At 46.1% G+C, this 14,923-nt stretch overlaps 1 protein-coding gene across 3 annotated transcripts in view; it reads left to right on the plus strand.

Annotated features, from left to right (window-relative positions):
* The window catches only part of PHKA2 (phosphorylase kinase regulatory subunit alpha 2), a 72,901-nt gene that overhangs the window by 30,943 nt on the left and 27,035 nt on the right, over positions 1-14,923 (plus strand). For all 3 annotated transcript variants that reach the window (XM_031445786.2, XM_031445787.2, XM_031445788.2), the window contains exons 8-15: positions 224-370; positions 1,860-1,913; positions 2,513-2,635; positions 4,933-5,028; positions 8,744-8,851; positions 10,524-10,602; positions 13,261-13,395; positions 14,056-14,165. In XM_031445786.2, coding sequence (XP_031301646.1) covers positions 224-370; positions 1,860-1,913; positions 2,513-2,635; positions 4,933-5,028; positions 8,744-8,851; positions 10,524-10,602; positions 13,261-13,395; positions 14,056-14,165 — 852 coding nt within the window. The remainder of the gene's footprint in view (positions 1-223; positions 371-1,859; positions 1,914-2,512; positions 2,636-4,932; positions 5,029-8,743; positions 8,852-10,523; positions 10,603-13,260; positions 13,396-14,055; positions 14,166-14,923) is intronic.

A 14,923-nucleotide genomic window follows, 5' to 3' on the forward strand; every position in this document is an offset into this window, starting at 1 on the left:
GGCATACCACCACTCTCCCCAACCCCCTTTTCTCCTGCAAGGAACAGGAAGCATTGGCTGGGTAGGCAAGGTCACCCAGCAAGGGCTATGTTGGTAGGAAAAAGCTCTACTAAAATTGGCAGACTCATTCAGATGTTCCTTGGGGTAAAGTCGTAGTCTCTAGATACTGTTTGTCACTATTAGTACTTCCCAGGTTAAAGCCACCTGTTTGTTTTTCCTTCAGTCTATTCTCTTCTCCATGCTGCCAAGAGCATCGACGTCTAAGGAGATTGATGCTGGGCTTCTTTCCATTATTTCTTTCCCGGCCTTTGCAGTGGAAGATGTGAACCTTGTGAATGTGACCAAAAATGAAATTATTTCCAAGCTCCAGGTAAGCATTGGTCATGCTGGTGCCCTTCTGCCCTCTGTAAAGTGCCCCTTTCAGACAGTGACATGGAGCAGCTCACCCAGGCCTTGGTTCTCTATGAGGTCAGTGGCTTAGTATCTAAGTGGACCCACAGAGGGAGGTATCCAAAGCTGAGTGTAGAGGTAAGAAAAAGAAGTCACAGAGTGATCAGTGCCTTGTTCTCTTTCTAAGTAGCAGAGCTTCAACTCAAGCTGGCACCTTTGAATCCCAATTAGTACCACTCCTGTACTTCTAAGGCAGAGCTTCTTAACCCTTTGGAGATCACAGACAGACTCCTTCAAGAATCTCTTGAAAGCTATAAAGTCCCTGCCAAAAAAAAAAATGCATATGTCCCAATATCCTCAAACTGTTCACACAATTTCTGAAGACTTGGCGATCCCAAAGTTAAACTGAGGTTAAAAAAATCCCTGCTCTGAGGTGAAATGCAGGAACTGTGACACATTACACCAAATTGGGAAGGTTATTCAATACTGCAGCCAACTGAAGTTATCAGTAAAATGATCAAAGAAGGTAAGTTTCCTAAAGTGAAATCTGCATGTTGATGATCCTCTTGAGATTTGGTGAAAAATGCTTTTAGCCTTTGTAAACAAAGGGGTACAGGGTCTCCCACTGTATCCCCCAAAGAAGGCGCTGCCTCAGCCAGGGGCCAGTGGGGAAAACAGAACCTCTTTGTTTTGGGGAAGTAGGCAGGGAGTTAAGGTAGGGAATGAAGTGTTTCAAGGGGTGCAGCTTCTAGACTGGGCCTCACCAGGACACCCCGAACACTGTGGGGCTGGCCACAAGGAGCTTGCTGGCCTCCACAGCCAGTGCTAGAGCAGCCCCATGCACTTAAGATATGGGGAATGGACACCTCACAGTGTGATTCAGGGATTAGGGAGGCAGATTAAGAGAACACTGCCACTGTCCTTCTTTCTTGACACCCAAGAAGCCTGAGAGGAACATGAGCCTGCAACAGGAAAACCAGCAGCCAGGGCCCTAAGCCATAGGAAGCCCCACCACGTCCCTGCCCTACCTCTTGCAGGAAGCAGGCTCCTTTGCATCCAGGGCCTAACTAACTGTGAAGAATCTGGAATGTCCTTGTGGCTTTCCAGTCTTTCAAATAGAAGCAGGCCAATCCACATGTCTGTCTGGGCGGCTTCTCCAAGCAGTGAGGGTCCTTCAGCATCTTTACACAATGCAGCAAATCACAATGGAAGGATGTTGATTCAGTGACCTCTTGCATTCCTGATACTTTAGTGGGAAGTTTTGGTATTCCCTTCCAAGCACTGATCAAATCTGAATTTACTTTGCTTATTACTTTAAAATAACTTTTTGTACTGATAGCAAAGTGTGCATGGTAGTCATTTCGTTACTAAAAGATTCATGGGAAAGAAGGTGAAGGGCTGACTTGAATCAAAAAGGCAAAGAAATTCTTATGTTTCATCAAATGCACCTTTTTTCTTTATCTTCTTAGGGGCGTTATGGATGCTGTCGCTTCCTTCGAGATGGTTATAAAACCCCAAGAGAGGTTGTATTTAAAGATTGTTTCTTCTGATTCCTTAACTGCTTCATATCTAAGTTGCCACTGTGGTGTTCTCCCTCTTTTGATTATAAAAATTACATTTTGGAATATCGGCAAGGGAAGTCTTAATTTTGGAATCAGCAAGCTAGAGTAAGGCAATAAAATAGTAAGATCATCAGGAGGACAGCAAGCTGGTCGTTTAAAACAGCTTGTACACAAGGACAAACAGTTCTGTGGCTCACACGTTTTTTAAAAGGCCAACTGTAGCCTCCTCCTTGGGTTCCTTTGCCATAGTGACTGATAAAATGGTATCAGTAAAACAGATAGTCTGCGCAGCACTGAGATGCAAATTGCTATTTATTTGTTACAGAAATATAAAAAGCTTAATAAAGTACCAGAGGGTCTTGTGTATACTTGGTTTACTTCTCTGAAATTTTACCATGGAAAACTGCCAAAAAGAGCATCTCCTCATTATAGTAGAATCCTAATCATACCAGCTTCAAAGCTGAATTGAATCAGAAAGCAAGGGAGACCCAGTGAGTAACAATGGTATTACGTATATAACCCGACATCCCCTTTTAGAGGGTTTACCTGTTTGGTTCCAGGACCCAAACCGACTGCATTATGATCCTGCTGAACTAAAGCTCTTTGAAAACATTGAATGTGAATGGCCTGTGTTCTGGACGTATTTCATAATTGATGGGGTCTTCAACAGTGATGCCGTTCAGGTGAGAAAATGCTGGGTGTTGTGTTGGTAATCAGCAATTTCGTTCCAGTGGTGTGATGATTATTATTAGAACATAGGGTTATGCAAGAATTTAGGGCACTGTTTTAGTTACCTACTGCTGCTTAACAAACTTTTCCAAAACTGAATGAATTAAAGCAATAACTATTTTATTTGCTCATTATTCTGTAATCTGAGCAAGGCTCAGCAGGGACAGGTTGTCTGCTTCACCTAGTGTCAGCTGGGACGGTTCAGTGGGGCTGGAGGATCTACTTCCGAGACGGCCCCCCTCACACGGCCGGCAGCTTGATGCTAGCTGTTGGCCTGGGCCTGAGCGCCCCACAATGTGGCTAGCTTGGGCTCCTCACAGCCTGTGGGTCGTGAGGCTTTTCACATGGTCATCGTCTTCTCTCAGAATGCAAAAACAGAAGCTGCCAAACTTTCTTAAAGCTTAGTCCCAGAACTGGCAGAATGGCACTTCTGTTGCATTCTGCTGTTGAACAGCTGTTGTTACCAAAGAAGGTTTGTTTTGCCAGAGCCCAGCGAGCCAAAACTCTGAGACGCCAAGGTTTGCAGCAAAGAGAGGGTTTACTTGCAAACAAGTCTCAGGTTTGCCTGCCCCACGGCAAGGGGCTCGGGGTATTTATGGGGTAAAGAATAAAGCAGCAGGGCAGTCTGAGGCATGGGGAAAGCTGATTGGAAAAAGATGAGCTAATCATCATTCTCCACAAGCGTAGCTAAGCTCCAGGCCTCTGCACGGTCCAAAATGGAGGTCCTGAGCGCGCTCTGAGGGTGGAGTTTTCAGCCCTCTGACGGCAAAAGGTCACTCACGCATGCCCAGTTGGACACTGTTGATTAGCCTGACCCAATCTGTTACATCTGAGGGCTTTTTATCACAAGGCACTCAAGGGGAGGGGACTACATAAGGCTGAGGCCGAGAAGGCTGGGCTCATTACAGTCTTCCGCAGACAGGTTTTGTTGCTGCCGCTCTTTTCAGACCAGCCGTGGTTTTGCCGTCTTCAGCTCTAGTTTAAAGGTACTCTCAGCTAATGTCTTGGTTAATGTATCAGCCTCCTAACTGGTCTCCCAGCCTCCAGCCTCGCTTGTTGCTGTGTCTCCACACCACTGCCAAGGTGATCTTATTAAAAAACAGATTATGCTACTGCCTTACTTAAAAGCTTTGAATGGCTTCCTGATTGCTTTGGGGGGGAAGTGCAGCCTCCTCAGATCACATGTTCTGGGGTAGGATATGTAATCTAAGATTCGTTTTAGTTTTTGAAAGCTGCCATCGCTCAGGAATGCCGAGGTGTTTCAGAAGCATCATTAAGCTTGAAATATTAATATTTCCCCATGATTGAGTCTTACTCTTATGCTTTAGTGATTATCATGGATCTTATGTTTGCTTTTTTATCCCAAGACTTAAAGATCTCAAAAGGATTGAGTTGGAATTTCAATTATGAACAAGTTTGACAATTGTCACAAACAAAAAGCTAAGGAGACAGAAAAGCCTGTACTTAGTACTTCATTCTCTAGGTCCCACAGAATTTACTACTCTTTGCTTGTACTATCTCTTCCACTTGCTGCCCAGTGACATTTTAAAAAGGATGCACCGTGTCAGGCTTTGTTGTCCATGCATTTCAAAAGAAAAGAAAATGAGATCTGGAAGGCATTTGGGCTCTCCAAAGATGAAATGTGTTAAATAGCTGGGTGGCTGGTTAAGGGTTTTTTCTGTTTCTTCATTTCCTTTTTAATATATAGGTTTTTATCACTGCCTTTTTAATTTAATGGAAACATTTACATCAACAACCTTTATTGTATTGAGTAGCGCAACCTCAGAATTGGGGTACATGGATCATAGTATGTACACTTTTCCTCACATCTGATTCCTTCAGCAGATATTTCTTGAGCAATAAATGTTTGAACGAGGGCTTTTTAAGTGGAAAATTACCAACAGGTGGGAATGGGATGTACCGCTTAAGAACTGGCCTCCACTCCAAGACGTTTATAGTCTAGCTGGTGAGACAAAATTTAAATATGTGAGAAGTTAAGAGTGAAATATTTAAATCATGAGTTAAATGCAACACAGAAAAATTATGAGCCGCATTTAACTCCTCGTAACATTTGCTGTCAGCAAGAGTTCCAGTTCCTCCTGTACTCCTTGAGCTGAAGGCATGTGTGCATTTCTTAGCCCTGGGTCCTACTTCTAATCTGTTGCCGAGAGAGCTGTTTTTCTGTGTTGCACTGCCATTACAGCACTAACGACCCCTCTTGCATATCCTGGGGGATGGGGCTATTTTCCAGGTCCAAGAATACCGAGAGGCCCTGGAGGGGATATTAATCAGAGGCCAGAATGGGATCCACCTGGTGCCCGAACTCTATGCCATCCCGCCTAACAAGGTAACCAGGTGCTGCTTATCTGGAACGAAGTGAGGTGGTGCTTGGCCTTTTGGTATTTCTCATGCGCCTTTCAGACCTAACACTTTCTCCCCAGGAGAAGTGGTTTCTAAAGCCTTCGGTAGTGTTCTATCCAGGAGAATAGCTTTGGAGCCATGCTTCACCCAGGTACCCAAGGGAGGCGTCACTTGAGGACCTTCAGACGATTCCTGTCCCTATCCTGAGTGCAAGGCCTAACAGGCCCTAAAAAGCACAAAACACTGTTGGGCACCATGTTCTCACACGTTTCCATGGAAGAAGAAACCAGACAATCTCCTTGGGGGAGTGGAGAGACGTACAGGCACACCTTGCTTGACTGCAACTTCACAGATAGTGCTTTTTTGTTTGGTTGGTTTTTGTTGTTATTGTTGTTGTTTTAACAAACTGAAGGTCTGTGGCAACCTTTCCTCGAGTTTTTCCAACAGCATTTGCTCACTTGGTGTCTCTATGTCACATTTTGGTAATTCTCACAATATTTCAAACTTTTTCATTCTTATTTGTTATGGTGACCTGTGATCAGTGATCTTTGATGTTATTTCTACAACTCAATGAAGGTTCAGATGATGATTAGCATTTTTTTGTCAGGTATTTTTAAATTAAGATAAATACATTTCTTTTACACAGAATGCTATTGCACACTTAATAGATTCCAATATAGTGTGAACATAACTTTTACATGCACTGGGAAACCAAAAAATTCATGTGACTTCCTTTATATTCATTTTATTGGGGTGGTCTGGAACCGAGGTCTGCCTGCATAGGGGTAGTTGAGAATCTCTTCCTTTGAGTCGAGCATTTCCTGAGCTAGAGCTTGGGTTACCACTTAAAAGCCGTTCTATACCAGGGGAGAGAAACTGGCCAGTTCCAAGAAGATGCCCAAAGATAGTTTTGTTCTATCCAGTTTCCTAAATTGGGTCATGGTGGACCTATATATCTTAATGGGAAGATTTCCTTATGTCTCTTTCATGTTTAGAAGGAAAGAATTCAAGGCTCTTTGTCTTTCGAATATTCCTGTTGCTTCAAAGCTTCATTATCGCATTTGCTGAAGGAGGAGACTTCAGAGAGCGTTGTCTTTCCTCCGGTTGGCAGGGCCTGCAGGAGATCCTAACCCAGCAGAAGCTGTCATGCAGCAGCTCGGGTCTACGGGTTCTGTGGTTGAATTAGGCCCACAAGCACATGGTCAGGGGACTGGCAAGAGTCTTTGAAATTATCTGCCTCAGTTCAGAGAGGCTGTGGAACCTGTCAGAGCTCAGACAGCACTGGGCTCTGCCTGGAACCAGACTCCAAGGCAGGGCCTCCCCACAGCCCCACGCTGCCTCCTAATGGGCAGTGCATTTGTAGAGGAGAGCCCCTCACTGTGCACATCAGGCCTTGGAGCCTGCGGGGGCTGTTTTCTCTCTGAGTGTTAGAGACCTAGATTTCCTGCAAATGTATTCATTTTATTATGTATGATGTGTATGTGTCGGTGGGGGAGGGGCTGACGGTGAAGCTAGGGGTTGTTCCTAGCAAACACGTGTTCAGGTGCCCCTTTTGCTTAATGTTTACCTCAGCAAATAGTTCTGAGGCACCTGGCAAAACAAAATTAGTTATGGGAGGTAATTTGGAAGCTGGAAGCAGAGCAAGGAAAAATAAATAGCTTTAGGGGTATTTTACCTGTTTTATGGTAGAGAATAACCATCCATCCGTGTTCTACTAAAAGGCACATTTCCTGACTGTAGTAAATGGCTCAGTGTTATAAGCAAGCCCTCCTTTTCTCTCTGAACAGTTCTGGCTACATGTTGTAAAAAGTTACTCTGCAGCTTTCTTCTCTTCTAAACTCCACACTGACCTTTGGGCTTCACCTTGTCATTTCAACATCCTCCTTTACCCCAGTGTGCTTACATATCAGCTGAGCACTGACTTTGAACATTCTTTTATGTTGAGCACAGTCTATGTTGGATGCTTCCAGGTGACAGCTGGGAAGTTTCAACCATCACATCAGTAACATGTAGAGACCACTGCAGAGAGGGCCACTTAAACCCATATGGTACTTTTTTGCAAATTAGAAAAAAAAGTCTCATCCTTGGAGTGGCCACAGCTCTGGGCCAAGGCGGCAGCCAGCCTGGGTTTCAGCATCACTCATTTCCTCAGCCGGACATGCTTTTGCAAGGTGCTGCTGCCCACAGGGGGCCTCTGTTGGACAGCTGGAGACTAATGCAGATGTGCCCAGCAGATGTGCATGTAGCAGCTGCTCCAGACCAGGCAGCAGACTAGGTAGTGGGGCACAAAGGGCTCATGACGCCAGCTCTGCCTCTGCAAGCTTGCAGGCTGGGAGGGTCAGAGGAGCAAGTTCGTGGGATGGAGGGCAGACAGAGGAGTGGTGGCCGCAAAGGCCTGGTGAGTTAGAGGACATGCAAGCAGACTGGAAGGACTGAAGGGGAGAGGCACAACCTCCGCAAGGAGGCAGGAGATGGCGGTGGATGCAAGGAGGGCAGAGCCATGCTGTCTTTTGATCCAGACACCTTGTCTACCTTCTGTTCTTTGCATCGACTATTTCCCACTCCAGATCTGTGCAGTCTTAACATCTCTTACGTTTCACGAAGCTTTAACATACAGTTTGATTGTAATAAGTAATCCTGCACACTGCAAAACATCCAGGACTCTATAGAAGAAAATAATTCTCTCTGATCTCACAGATACAACCACTATGACTTTTTGAAGAATCTCCCTCCACATATTATCCTATTTGATTATTTGGTTACTAGTGACGTTTAATTTTGTTCAGTTTATGAGCTTAAGTTTTTCTCAGTTTAATATAGCAAATTTTATTAATATATATAATATAAATATAGTAATAACATCACTGATTAATCCACAAGTAGAGAATGACTCGCCTCATGGTACAATTTTCCCCTTTGGAGAAAGATGAATGTTTCCTATTTCCTTCAATTGGCTTATGTTTTCTGGAGGAAGAAAGTGGTCACTGACATTACCCTCAACCAGTGAACATTGTAATGACTGAAAACACAAAGGTCAGCATGGAGTTTACAACAGAGAAAGTTGCAGACTAAGTTGTACTTACAACACGTAGCCAGCACTGTCCATCAGAGAGAGAACTGTATCTTATTTTGATGAGTCAGAAGCCCCTCATGGATTCAGCTTTTTGAGTCCCTGATGGAAAATTTGTGATCTAGTACAATTGTTTTTCCTCAATAAGTAGCGCCACCTTCTGGTAACTTTCTTGCGTAGGCACAGAGTTTACGAACCCTTGGGGAGAGCAAGATAGCAACCTGACCTAGCGTCCAGCACTGCACTACTATGGCTGTAGGCTGATGGTTTAGATCACTGCACCCGTAATACAGCCAAACAGAAGCATGAGCTGTGGAGTTTCTTGTTTCCCAGAGCTGCACTCAAGGAAGGCAGCCCAGGCTTCCAGTGCCTGTCTCTCTGCCTTTTGCCATCCGTGTACTTGTGCGAAGAGCACTGACCTGGAACCAGGCCTAGATTTGAGTTCTGCTTCTGCTGCCTTTAGCCACCCCCCGCAAGGGTCTCGGCCTCCCTGGCCCAGTTTTCGCACAGAATTGGTGTGGAGGATCAAATGAGTGGCGTTTTCTAAGTCTTCAGTGTACTCCCCACTGTCCAATGCTGTTGGCCTTTTTATCCTCTGACATTCTGACTTGGGTTTTTCTCTCTTTGCCAGGTAGATGAAGAGTATAAGAATCCTCACACGGTGGACAGAGTTCCTCTGGGGAAGCTGCCCCATCTGTGGGGTCAGTCCTTGTACATCCTCAGCTCCCTGCTGGCAGAGGTAGGGGACTTGGGGGCTTCACAGACTGGAAACCATCTGATTGTAAGTTCAGGGGACCCCGAAGAGCACAGGGGCTCTCTGCCCAGTGTGGCTATGAATGTCTTTGGCATCTTCATGGCTTTAAAGTCAACAGATTGGGGTTGGCTCTGAGACTTGAGACCTGGCCTTGTGTGTCCGTATTTGCAGTAAACCGTTTCAGGGTTAGCTGCAAGCCAAACACTCTGTCCATCCCCCAACCCCCCTTCGCACCAGCATTCATGGTCTGTGGCTGGAACTTGGTTAAGTTGATGGTCAGCAGGAGGCGGGAAGCTCCTCAGTGGGTATCAGCACATGTATGAAAGATACAGGGTTTGGGAAACTCCTCCATTGGCTTTCAGCCACCCCCCGCGCGGTCCTCGACACAGGAAGCAAAAGGACTGACTCTCTAGTGCTCTCCACAGGCAGGGGCAGCGTTCTGGTTTTTCTGTAGTGAACCTTCCATCAGATGTTCTTTCAGCTCACAACACCCCCACACAGAAGGTCTACTGCCTCTGACTCATTCCTTCTTGTTAAGCATTTTCTTGCCCCCAGGCTTAAGTTTTTTAAATGCAAATGCTTTTTTGCCAACTAAAAATGTGGGCGACTTTATCAGATGGGTTCATCTTCCCTGAGGGGATCCTGCCCAGCTGAGTGCTCTGGACCCCTGGGGAGGGGTATTGGAGAAAGAGCCCAGGCGAGCAGTGACTGGTGGTAGAAGGGACCAGAGTAAAGCTATCACAGTGCAGGTGACCCTTAGGTTCAGAGATGGAGCAGTTGTTTCATGGGTGTGATCATCTCTCCAATTTCATGGTCATGTCCTTAGGGGTAGAGACTGGGTCTTACACATTTCTCTTTATTAGTAGGGAAAATGCATATATCTCCTTTGGAAAGCCAACCCTGCCTGCAACTAGCTCTATAACCTCAGGCAGTTCCCTTAACCTCCCTGGGCCTCAGTTTCCTTATCTGTAAAGAGGTTGGGCTTGATCATCTCTGTGATACCATCCAGCTCTGATTACTGTATCAGTGAGATGGGAAACCATAAAATAATTCTGCTTCTGTTTCTTCCTCTTAAAAAGGCCCTCATCTGGGCTTAGCATTAGGTCCATTTTTTCCTTAGACCTCCCAGAATACCTTGATCCCCTCTTTTAGGGTTCCAATCATTTATAGATAATGTGAGGATGTCCACATACAAAGAGTACTCTCTGTAAGCGGGTGGCGGGGGGGAGCTTTGTGTTTTAGGACAGTCAGCCCTGGGCCAAGTCCCACTCTACAACTTACCCTAAGCCTCGGTTTCCCCACCTGTAAGATGGAGCCAATAGCAGTGCCTACCTGTTAGGAGTGCAGGTACAGGGCCCAGCATGGTACCTGGCACGGGATAAGGGCTCAGGAAGCATCGGTTACCTTTGTTCTTTTTGCTCACACAAGGGTGGCATATTTGCCTAGCCCTGGAGAACTAGTTGCTGAAAATGCAATACGTTTATCAGTACTCCCTAAGTGGTATATTGCGGTTCAGAGAAAATAAGCAATTGACTTGAAAAATATAAAGGAATAAAATACTATCTTGAGCCCCAAGATATTTTATTTTCAAGCTCAGGTTTAAGGTGAAATTTTAGTTAATCAGTATTTCATAGCGTTAATGCTCCTCTTTTCCTAGGGATTCCTTGCCACTGGTGAAATTGATCCCTTAAATAGAAGATTTTCCACTTCCGTCAAGCCTGATGTCGTAGTACAAGGTTTGTGAGCATGTTTACTAGTCATATTTCACTTTATAAAACCCGTGTTATTTTTAAAGCAAATTGTTCCCTAGTTTCTTATTGAATTTTTTAAAAATTGCATATATATATATTTTAGCATATATCAGTTCTGTGAAATACATTCTATAACTCAGCAACTCTCAACCACAAAGTTACTTCCTACAAAGAAATTGTTTTCTTGAATCTGAACCTTGATTGCAACTAGGGCACAAGTGATTCATTGAGTATCACTTTTCATAACTGCTATTCTTTAAAAAGTAGAACATGACCCTGGTGAAAACTCAGAACCCAAGCAAGGGTTCGCTCGTTCCTCCCTTGAAGGTCTGACTTCTTTCCAGAGCTGTAGGCCCATGTTTTCACCTGCCTCCACCTGTCCCCTACTCTCCAGCCAGCAACCCTTCCAGAGGGGTGGAAGGCCAGCCCGGGCTACTGCTGTGGTGCTGTCTCTACCTCGCCATGTAACTTCACCTCCCTGCCTTGGGCTCACAGGGTGCTCTTGAGAGGAACTGAGATCCACAGGGAAAGCCCTCAGTGCAGGGCCAGGCATAGTATGCACCCAGCTGGCTGGTTCCCCTCCCTACTTTCCCTCCTAGGGAGGACTCCCCAGTAGCTCACGTGCCTCATAGAGCGGCTTATATACCAGGTAGTATCATAGCGCTTGGTGTCTCCACCTTGGGTTCCCTAAAGTATACTGTACATTTCTTAAGGACAAGGCCCGTATTTTGTAGCTTCTATGTTGATTGACACCCATGCACTTGATAACATTAAAAACAACTGTTGAACGAAGGACAGGCAGCCCTCTCTGTGGCCTCAGACTCATTTCGCTGTGCCTGCCCGTGATGCAGCAGAGGCCGTGCAGGTCATCACCTGGCCGATACTGTGTACCTGCTGAGATAGACCCAACCATCACAACATTCTGACCAGAAAGAGATTGTGACAGTTAGGATTATCATCCCCATCTTACACATGAGGCTGAGGGGTTAACTTACTCAAGGACCCACAGCTGACAGCAGGAGGTGGGAACCCAGTTGATACCCAGGTGGCCTGATCCAGCCTGACCTCACAGTCTGTACCCCGTCACCAGGGCACATGCTGCTAAGTGATCCCTTAAAGCCACAAAGCCACTCTTCCAACTGCAGGCTGGGATGTGTCGATAGGTCCTAAGCACTGTTTTTTTTTTTTTTTTTTTTTTTTTCCCGAACGTAATAGAATAGAACACAGTAGAAAATACCAGAGGCTCTGGCCTGGAGGAAGGGGAAATGTAGTTTCAGAAACTTCTCTGCGTGCAGCTGTTAGATCACCAGGCTTGCAGGTCTCGGTCAAACCACTGCTCTCAAAGAGTCGCATCTACAGAGTGACCACTGTGTGGCTCTGATACGTGCGGACCTCCGCACGGCATTGGAAGCGTCCAAAGAGGTGGATATTAAGGCAAGCCACTCACCCAGTCCTGCATGGCTGATGTTCCCGTTTGCTGGGGCCTGGGGGATTAGCTTCCAGTCCCTGCTCAGCTACAGCTGTCCAGTTGAGCAGCAAGGGTCCCCCTCAGAGCCTTGCTGTGAAGCTCAGAAGAGTTCATGGGTATTAAAATACTTTGAAAAAGCATCATGTGCAATGTAAATATAAAGAGGCAACATTCCAAACTTAGCAGCACTTACATGTATTGTAGTTCAGGTGCTGCCAGCCTGATGGTACAGTGGTGGGACTCAGGGGGCGACCTTAACAAAACCAAGTCATTTTCCTCCAGCCTGAGCACTGCCCCGTGTCCCTCCAGTTCCTAGCGGGCTCTGCTGCGGCCGTGCTCTCTGTGGTCAAAACTCCCTTTCTCCCAGGACTCCTTTCCTTTGCCAAAGCACTGTCCCTTCTCTGAAAAGCCAGCAGTACTGGTACAGCAGGTGCAGGGTCTGAGCCCCCCTGCCCTGGCCCCCACATCCCAGGCACTTGGAGCTCCCTCTCTGCTGGAGAGCCAGATGCCTAGCCTCACTCACTGGAGTTGGGGCCTGGATAAGCCCCTTGGGGGTGCATGGCCTGGCTCTGGGGTGGCTCTTCCCCACCAGCTGGGCCCTACGCTATGCTTTCAGTGAGCCAGGCAGCCCCACTACCACCAACCCACTAGCAGCCCCACTTTCCCTTCTCTCTAGAGGGTGGAACCTGCCCCCACCTCCCCTTCGGTCAGAGCATCCCCTGCTAGCGCACGCCACCATATTGCTCTTCTCTGCCTTAGAGGGCAGAGGCACAGACTTCTCTTGGTTATCCCCCTTGTGGAGATGTTTCCACTCCTGACCCCGTGTGAATGAACACAAGACAGGTTTAGAATAAATGCAGACCCAGAGGGAGGCAAGACACCACTTGAGATGGGGTAATTCCGCTTGGGACCTGTGGGGGACCATTTCTAGACATCTCTCATCAGATGGTCTTGCACACTGAGGGCACGTGATAAATAAGCATCGTGGGTGTTGAGGGGAGGGGAGGCCAGAGAGAAGCAGGGAGGACAAGTGCTGTCCCTTTCAAAGCCACCTGGGGCATGGAAAGTGTGCTCACATGTCTGTCACAGGCCGGAGACAAGAACAGACAAGGTGCACGTCCACGTGAGGGGCCGAGGGCCACCATCTAATACAGACGCTGTGTTCTCTTTCACAGTGACTATTCTGGCAGAAAACCACCACATTAAGGAGCTGCTGAAGAAACATGGGGTGAATGTCCAGAGTATTGCTGACATTCATCCAATCCGAGTCCAGCCAGGCCGGATTCTCAGTCACATATACGCCAAGCTTGGTAGGTTTGGGCAAGTAGCAGAGCGTTTTGGGTGAGGGGGCATCTGGGTTCTGGGTTTGGGGTCTGGGGGAGACTGATAGTGTAAATTCTGAAGAATTGGGCAAAACACTAAAGCCAGCGGTTTGCCTGCTTCCATGGGAAGAGGAAAGGCCAGCATGCACATTCTTCTAATGCCCGTTCAGGGGATGCCCCACAGGCTGGCCGTGCAATTCGTCAGATCTGTTGTAAAATAAGGAGCCACCTTTGAAAATTCACAATTGAAGCTGTCATTTGTGTCTTGATAATGTTTCTAAATTTTATCCATAGACTAAAAAAATGCTTATCTACCCATTAAAATGTAAAGGGAGTTCTCTTTTTCTGACTTTGTTTAGGATTATGGTTCAATATTAAGGAAATAAAAAGTAAACATCAATAAAGCCCTTTTAATAGTTTCATTCCATATAGATGTTGCACCAGGTGCTGTTCTTACACGTGCATGAAAAGAAGGGGGTGGGATTTGTTTTTAATTCATTCTTGTCTCAAAGAAAGACAACAATAGTAGAAAAACCAAACCCCAAAGTGCATTGTTTAACATATAAATAAGCCCATCCTTAGCCACAGTCACTTGGATTAGATGAAACTGTATTTGTATCTCTCTTTTTTTAATTTTTATTTAAATAGGACGAAATAAGAATATGAAATTGAGTGGGCGACCATATCGGCACATTGGTGTCCTTGGAACATCTAAACTATATGTGATTCGGAACCAAATCTTTACTTTCACACCCCAGGTGAGACCAGCAGGCCAGTAGCAAGCCAACAAAGCATCTGTTTATTAAGCTCTCTTTTCTGTCTGGTGAGCTACTTTGAATGTGGCAGAATGTGTTCAAATAGAGACATAAGATGACCCCTGGTACATAGTACAGTTCTTTCCTCATAGTACGTGCTCAGTAAATGTGACTTCAGTTGAGCTGAGCGTGCCATCACTTCCAGTCATGAAACTCACACTGCTTCACAGATTTGCTAGTGACATGTCACTTGACTTGCAGCCCTTGTGCTGCTAACTGCAATAGCCCCTAACGCATAAGCAGTCTGACTTTTCAGGCCCTGACCCCCTTGACGGGATCCTGAATATACTGATGATGGAACTTTTCTTCAGAGTTTTTGTTTCCAAAGGAAACTAGTCCCATGGAACCCAAACCAAGCATTTTTTCATCCATTTGGGCAGCTGGAAAGGCCAACTGTGGGATCACTTTGTCAATGTGGAGCACAGCACCCCTGGCTCCCCACTACCTGGGCACCTAGTTGGTTGTGAGGTCATAGGTCAATAGCCTCAAGTTGCTGCTTTTCACCTAGCTGGTGCTGCTCACTTAAATCTTGTTATTTCCCTTCATAAGAAATTTCAGACTAGAGCTGAGTGTGCACTGGTCCAGAGGCCAGGACAGCTATATGGTTTTCAACATCAGGCCACAGTGCCTCTAGTTCACGTTAACCAGGCCATCACTCAGGTAAACATGGTCTCCACATCTTACCTGCTCTCAAGGGCCTC

The sequence above is a fragment of the Camelus dromedarius genome, chromosome X (genome assembly GCF_036321535.1).
Source record: "Camelus dromedarius isolate mCamDro1 chromosome X, mCamDro1.pat, whole genome shotgun sequence".
NCBI classification, from domain to species: domain Eukaryota; kingdom Metazoa; phylum Chordata; class Mammalia; order Artiodactyla; family Camelidae; genus Camelus; species Camelus dromedarius.